The 8,147-nt window shown below is 42.7% G+C and overlaps 1 protein-coding gene across 1 annotated transcript in view; it reads right to left on the bottom strand.

Moving 5' to 3' along the window:
• The window catches only part of WWC1 (WW and C2 domain containing 1), a 39,062-nt gene that overhangs the window by 9,927 nt on the left and 20,988 nt on the right, over positions 1 to 8,147 (bottom strand). Inside the window, exons 10-13 of the mRNA XM_009701592.1 lie at positions 7,594 to 8,123; positions 3,272 to 3,380; positions 1,397 to 1,477; positions 376 to 462 (exon numbers count right to left, since the gene is read on the bottom strand). Of these exons, the coding sequence (XP_009699894.1) occupies positions 376 to 462; positions 1,397 to 1,477; positions 3,272 to 3,380; positions 7,594 to 8,123 (807 nt within the window). The remainder of the gene's footprint in view (positions 1 to 375; positions 463 to 1,396; positions 1,478 to 3,271; positions 3,381 to 7,593; positions 8,124 to 8,147) is intronic.

The following is an 8,147-nucleotide window of genomic DNA, read 5'->3' as shown; positions in this document are numbered from 1 at the left end:
CGTAGTAGAAGCTTCACACTTCCCGACACATGCATCTGTGCAGGTGTCCAAGAATGAGTTCTGTAGCAGAACAAATGCCCCCCCTCCACTCGATGCTCTTGCTCTGGGCACTGCTACAGTTAAGAACCTTGCTGGCTAGTGCTAATTCCAGGCAAGTCCTTTCCTAGCAAATATTGACCTTTGAGGAAAAAAAAGATGCACCTTATTTCAGTTTGCGGGTTTATTAGTTCATAAATGTTGATACACACGACAAAGTGTAGAAGTATTTCAGAAAGAATAAATTTTTAGGAGTGTGAAAAAACAAAAACAACATCTGTTTAATTCCCACTGGAATCTACTACAAATACTGCAAGCGTGTCTATTTTACCCACTTACACTTTTTGATCTTGATGTAACAGCAGTGCTGGAACATTACTCAGCTGGATGACCAGTATCGCAAATTGTTTATTTTTGTCATCATATCTGAGTTGGAAAGACACAAAAAAGCATTATTATTAGAGAAGTCTGCCTTGGACTTCATGAATGAGTATTCCACTTGTTTCATTAACACAAACAAACAACATCAAAAGTTTACAAACAAGACAAAACTATAATGGGATCATGGCTTGCCTATAATTTAAAACAAAACCAGTTTTATATTATATGAAGTTTTGCTACCAGAACATCCAGAATTTAGAACAGTCCAGAACATCCAGAACTTAGGAATTCAGATACAATGGACTACAGATTTGACCTAAAACACATTGCTTTTCCTGAGGTCTAACTACATTGCTATATTGTAACTAAAACCTTTTGAAAGGCCTTATATAATGACTGTAGTATCAAAAAGTTACAAGTAGAAATAGTTGAAGTACAACAGTGAAGATGCTATGGGTAACCATGTTTTACTGTTGATGGCTGTGACAAGAGAGTTTTGCACTACTTAATTTTCCTCAAGTCATAAATAACCTTTCATTAAGTCATTTAAGGAAGATCCCTCTGTGCCTACCTTCCTATGCCTTACCCACTACTTGTAGGATTCAGGTGTAGTCAATTACAATGATTGCCATTTACTTTCAGCAGTTTTTCCCCCCACAAGCTGCACACTAAAGGAGACCGCAAGCCAGCAAAAGGCTTTCTCCAGCCCAGCAGTATCAGGGCTCCCATTGCTGGTTTGCACCCTCATATACACTATCACCAGTTGATTTCCACTGACATGAAAGAGGATAACTAGGCCAAGGACCTCCTGGAGTTGAGTGTAATTCTCAGTTACACTAAAAAGAGGGCACTAGTCAGTTAATACTAATAGGACAGGATAAACAGGGTAAGAAAACAGAGCAGAAAGCACTATCTTTTAAATCCCATGTATCATTCTTTCCATTGGAAGGAAAATCCAATAAAAATGTGTGGTGCTTACCTCATTGCAATTTGCACCTTAGCTGTCCCAACTGCTTCCGTATCATCGCTGTCAAACACCATCACTTCTGACACACATGGTCTGAAAGAAATCAAACACAATTAGGGACTTGATTTCCCTCTTATTGAAGTGCTAGCATTTAGGCAATACAAGATCTTTTCCCTTCCATTCAGGGGTTGGGTATATGGATTTTGTAAAATTAGCTGCTAAAAGAAAGACTATTTAAGAAGTAAGTGCAATCATCCTTGGAGGTATGTATTACAGCTCTTATCAGCAGAAAGTCATATGCCTTCTCCCTTCACTGCCAAAAAGAGCCACACAAAAGACTGCAAAAATAAGACAGTGGGGGATTTTTAAAGGGTTCCCTTGACTGGATTTTAGTAAAGACAGCTGACTGGCCAGCAACAAAATAAGACTTAACAACTGCAATCCTGTCCTGCATCATGACAGCAAAAATTCTCAAGTTTGATTAGATTTAAGTCATTCCTTTGTTTCTTTAAGAAATCAAACTTCTCTAAGCACATTAAAAGTGACAGTGTACACTGACTGGTCTTCCTTGAAACAGCGACCTACATCGTTTCCCTCCCAATGTACTCTTCCTCCGAAGTTTTATGCGCTGAAAGTCCCCAAAACTACATTCATTGTCTAATTGACTCAGAGGCTGTGCTGTAGCACATGAAAACAGGATTAGCATTCTTCTAAGTATTTTCCATATTACTTAGCACTCTATTGCATTTCATTACATTTCAGCTACAGATGACAAACGTACTGCTCATCGTACCCTCACCATTTATTATAGGCATCAAAATGATACTGTAGTCATTACAAAGGTTGATAAGTCAACAACCCAAACAACGCTAAATAACATCAGACACGCAAGTGTGCATGGGATGCCTTCTGTAATTGTTATACATTATCCCTCCTCCGCTCTCTGCAGACCTCCCTATCCTGTTGAGGGGACACAGGGGCCCTAAGACACCCAACTGTCTGACTACCTGGCTTGAGCCCACGAGGTCTACTTTACAGAAGCATTGCACTTCCTTGTCAAAGTGAATTGTGCTGTAAACAAAAAGATTACTCATTCATCTAGAGAATTAACGACGATAATGAACAAATAGGGGGAATACGAGATGGGCAATTTTTCACCTCTACAGTTGTCTTGCAACAGATAACCCCATAATTCATCTCAACGCCAATAAAAACAGTAGGAAAACCCATGTTAGCTGTAGCCAAACCAGGTATGAATAAGATCAGTACCTTCCAATGAACTTTTTGTCAATCCAGCCCTGATAGCTTTAGCAAGCAGTAAGGGAGGTCCAGAAACCCAGTAAGAGCAGTGACGCCCAGCTCCAGCTATAAGCTATGCATTTAGGGGGAGAAGTCCTGCAGAAATCACAGACTGGATCCAAGCACTCAGGAACTGCATCGTAGCACGTACACATCCATAAGGCAGTTCAGTGTGCTTCTGTTATCTTCCTTAAACATCCCAAAGTCCTCTCATGCTGACTGAGGGCTGTCATTGACACCAGAACGGCTGACTGACAGGAGGGGAACTTTACCCCTGCCAGATGGCTCCACTGGGTAGTGGAGCATCAAGGCAGCAGTCACAGCTTACCAGCACCTTCACAAAGAGACCAGCTGTTCAAACAGTCCTCTCTGAGCTTGCTTTCAGCTACTTCTATTATGGGAAGTATGGGTCATTTTGATAATCAAATTCAACCTGCTCATAGTTTTTTCAGAAGTATTACGAAATCTGAGACTGAGAACTTTAGCAACCAAATTACAAAAAAAGATGATAACCAGTAGTATTCCAGCTGACTCCTGTGTGCAAAGCTGAGTCATTGGCTTCTTCCTAGGGAGAGATCTGATGTCTACCTTTGTACAGATGCCTCATATACCCCGCTATCTCCAGCAACAGATTCATCAGACACTGCAGCTGACACACACGCCACCTTCAGTGCCGTCCCTCCAGCTGTATTTATACCTATCAGAAAAGCACAGAGGAAAATCAAAAACATGAGTTAATGAAAACAAACTGTCTGGATCAGGAGCACCTTTTTTTTCTGATCCTCCCCTTGAATTGCATTTTTTCCCCACCCAAGTATTGTTAAGCAACAGCACACGTTTCTGAAAACAGAGAGGACACAGGTAGGGCAGGCTGTGCTCGACACCCACCATGAAGTCAGTGCTTCAGGAATGTGCCTGACTGCCCTGGAGAACAAAAAGCCCCTGGGCAACCAGAGGAACAGCCTACGCAGTTGAGGTGAGTGCTGGGCTTCTTTGCACAGTCAATTTAACACTTGGATCTTGCAGTAGCGTACCCACAGGCTGCAGTGACACACCGGTTGTTCCGAGTGCATTACAACTGGCTACCCTGGCACCTCCGTGGATGCAGGGCCTTGCAGGCAACGCCAGGAGAGGCTTTCAAAGTGCTGGAAAGGCAGGGAGGTACCCATGACAAGATGTGCAATGTGCAGAAGAAGCAGGACTTCTAATTTCTAGTGAAGTTATAAATACGAACCAATAAAACAGCTCCTACTGCAAGTCACCCTTAAGCAGGTAGTAGACCTCCTGGTCACAGCTACCCAGAAAGCACTGGCTGGGCAAACGCTGCTGACCAAGCTCTGACCCAGTATGGATTATGTGGAGGGGTATATCCTGCTCGGAGGGCTTATACCAAGTCTAGCTTGAAGGAGGGGGAACAGCAAAAAAACACCAATCGCCTGCCCCTAAACCCAAAAGGTTAGCATACGCAAGACAGAAAATAGGTCCAGAAAGATCAGGTTAACTAGCTAAACACGGAAAGAAAGAGATATTATAGGATTTAAAGTAGCAGCCATATGTAGGAATGCAGAGAGAAGGAGATAGGGAAGAGAAACCGAGGAAGTTAAAGCAAGGAGTTTTGCACAGAGGTGTTATCTCACATAGATTTCTTGTGCTGCAAAACAGGTAAAGATATGCCCTGGAAACTTCTGCAAATCCTGCACTTTTTCACTCAAACCATCACATTTCTGTAGAGAGATGCTTCAGCCAAGAGCCTGGAGAACTCTGTCTGTCAAGGTGGCTAACGAGCACTGGGACGTACCCAGTTCTTAGCTGTCCGTCACCGTCAGGGCTCTGGGAGACCTTCTCCAAGAGTGAGGAGGTGCCATGTTGTCCCACTGGGAGCGGCCGTAACCCCACAGCAGAAGTGCGGCAACACGCTTCTCTCCAAGGGACTTTCATCTTTCAGAAGTGGGCCCTCTTTCCCGTAGCCTTAGGAAAGCACATGCCCCCAAACCAATATATTGTTTTCATCCCATATTTTCTTTATTACAAATCAAGTTTGGTCTTGGTGGTTTTTTGTGGCAGCCTCACAAAGCCACTTAAAGAATTAAAAACAGCTTTGAAAAAACATTGGTGCAAAGAGTGTGCAAGCTCAACACAGGGCTATGGAATAATATAAAGACTTGTTCTACAAACAACAGCAGGGAGTGCTACAGGTAACACCGATATATTGAGTGCACAGGTGCAACTGGGGCCCACTTAACCGCGTGGGTTTTTTACACCACCACTGAATGGTATTTTTCATCTTGGTATTCCCATGGAACTGTTGGACAGAAATAAACGTCCAGACCTTTTCCCCATAGGCCAAACCACATGAATAAAAGTTCGCATCTGTAACACAATATATCAGTCATTAACTGAAACAAATGGATCCATTTAATACTGGCATTCACAGTTTAATCCATCCTCCCTCCTGCTGCGTGCGAGGGCCCGGCCCCTGCTGCACTCTTGATCACAGGCTATGCTGGAGGCATGCGGGCAGAGTCAAAAAACGATGTTTCTTTTTCCTCAATGCTGCTTTGTACCTCCTATTCTGTGGTTTTAACAGGCAAATAATTTCTTCCCTGTTGACTGGGTTTCTAGATCAAGTTGTTTGAGTTGCATACACCACTCCCAGAAATGCTGCTCTGGGAATCCCTTTGCATGTGGCTTGCTTACTGGGAAGGACGCCTCAGGTCGGTCTCCACATGCTTAACCTCTTTTTTTCCTTCAATTACCAATGTCATCTAGGCATTTCAACCGAGAAAGCCTTCATTTTTGACCACTTCACCCGAGCACCTTGCAGTCAAGGTGGTCAAATACAGCGGGTGCACAAAACCCAGCAATGAAGTGGGTATCTGTACAGCAGAATGCGAAAGTGTAAGCCTGATTAAAGATGAACGGTTCTCTGAAAAGGATTCATCATGCAGCCATCATTTTCCTTACTTTTTTTGGCAAAGGACTTGGAAGCTCAGCCCTGCAAGTTTTGCATAGACACTGAACCTGTAACTTTTTCATGTGGTTAATAAACAGAAAATTTGGATTTTCTGTTTTAAAAGCCTTAAGTCTCTAAAGAAGTATCACACTAAAAAGAAAGTTTATGGAAGAGTTCACAACTGACTCAACTCTCTTCTATATTTCCAAGCAGGCAGATAACACTTCCTGTGTTTTTTTCACCTTTTTTTTTTCCCACTCATATCAAGAATTTAAAGTTTGCTCTTCACTTCCTGCCATTCCTGGACACGCCATGACAAGGCCTTGAAGAGCCACGTCATGCACTGTCCTGACATCCATGCCATTTCCTCAGAGAATACCAGACTCTGCCAGATTCCAGGTTTTGCTATTAGTTTCACCTAAATCACTCGGGTATCGCTCAGGTGAGAGAGGAACCTTATTTCATCCTCAAAGGTAGCAGAGGTTCTGTTCTCACAGAAACAAAAAGCCAATCCCTCACAGATATACTATTCAGCCCTGCTTACAGGAACATGTGAGCATGCTTTGCCCATGAGGCCAAGCACTGACCACCCCAGATCCAGCTACCACATTTCGGGTGTTACACTGAACTCCCCCCTCCCGCCCCAAAATGCCTGAGGAGTAAAATCTCATCTCATTATTGCCCTGAAATAAACTACTTATGGTGATTATTTTGTCTGCTGACTGGCTAACAGCAATAATCACTTAATCTGCTTAACACCTGAGCTTTCACTTTAACAGCCTTGACAAATCTTGAAGAGCTAAAAAGGTTAAAACTAATCAGCACCCAGTTCTAATAAGAATAATCAGTGTTTCCTACTTAAACGCATAATACCTCTTGCTTGTACGAAAATGGTAGCTCAAAGGGGAAGATCTGCATTCATGTCTTTTATTATATTTTAAATAGCATCAGCCTTCTTAACACATAAGGCAGTGATAACGTGCTGCTAGTTCCCTTTATTCACATAGGCTGTTTTATAATCCTATGAAAACCAGAAACAAACCGCACTGCTGGTTCCTATGACTATAGCTTGCGAGTTTATATTGCCTTTAAAGCTCTTCACTGCAGTTACAAATCCAGTCATTTCACTCATCTCCATTGAATTTAACCCAACTACAGTCACAAAGGCTTCAGACAGGCCCTAGCATGAGTGCCCTGACTGCTGCCTACTGCTTTCCATCCACTTCAGCCCAGCCATCATTCTAAAAAAGGATGAACCCTTCCCACTCGCCAATAAGCCATATGTATGAGAACATCCACTATCTCTAAATGTCTTACTTTATCGGGCTCACAATCTAAACACGTTTTTGTTGCTAAGAGACCATCCCCCTCAAAACAGCAGAAATTCAAGCACAGCCTTGACATGTCTGCTCAGCTGAAGTTAATAAATTCATTGCCACCGATTTACTGGGAACCAGAGCAAGACACTGTGCATCCTAAGGTGTCGGGGAAGGATTTTTATTGTAATTTGTTAACTATTAAGCTAAATGGTTTTCCCAGTCTTCCTCAAAAGCTTGGCCAAAAAGTTTGTGTCAATACGGCATTATGTGCCTCCCAGACCCAAAACACTAGATGACATTCTGAATAGTTTAGTGGCAAATTAAACCAGGAATCCCACCACAACCATTTATATTTGCACATGAAATCCCTGTAATTTGTGTACGCTTGCATATTATGTACACTAAAACCACACCTAGATAGTCTTCTGCAAGACTCATCAGGTCACCAGTATTTTTCGCGTACAAATTAAAATACCAACCCTTTCTCCCGAACAAGATAGAACACACAGTTGAATACACTTTTCAACACAAAGATATCAAGATGACAGACAGCTTTTGAAATACTTGCTTCTCAATGCTTTATAAACTACATTAAAAATAAATGCATGCATGTGCACGCAAACAGTTCGTAACCATACCTTGACCTAGATGTTTATCTCCTGCTCTAGGCTCTTCCAGTCTACAGTTGCCACTCCCAGTGTTTAGGGTGAGTTCTGAGAGATTTGTACTTATCTCTGCATCATCAAAATCCATATGGCTTGAAAAGGCATCACCAGTTAGGAGCGGGTCTATCACCAACGGGGAGCAAGGTGGAGATGGAGAAGAGAGAGATGACCTTGGAGACAGCGATGTCATGGATTTTGGAGTACCAGACAATGATCTCAGAGCCTGTATGCGACTGGTAGTATCTGCTTTGTGAGTTTTTGCTACTTCGTTTTCATGAATAGTGGTGATACAGCCTGACGGTCTAAATCCAGTGGCTCCTTCTAAGAGCAAGTCAAGCTTGTTTTGATATTCTGAGTCCAACTGCTCCAGGTGCTCGTAGTAGAGATCATTGAAACTGGCTGAGGTGGACGAATCCTGGCTGGAGGTGGCAAGGGATCCTCTACTAGATGCAAGAGAACCAGGGCTGCTGCTCGAGGAGAGGGAAAGCATGCTGGTGGAGAGACTGAGGGAAACAAGTCAGAAAACC

The sequence above is a fragment of the Cariama cristata genome, unplaced genomic scaffold, assembly GCF_000690535.1.
Source record: "Cariama cristata isolate BGI_N322 unplaced genomic scaffold, ASM69053v1 scaffold9076, whole genome shotgun sequence".
NCBI classification, from domain to species: domain Eukaryota; kingdom Metazoa; phylum Chordata; class Aves; order Cariamiformes; family Cariamidae; genus Cariama; species Cariama cristata.
The sequence above is the reverse complement of the archived record's forward strand: the minus strand, read 5'-3'. Positions and strand labels throughout refer to the sequence as shown.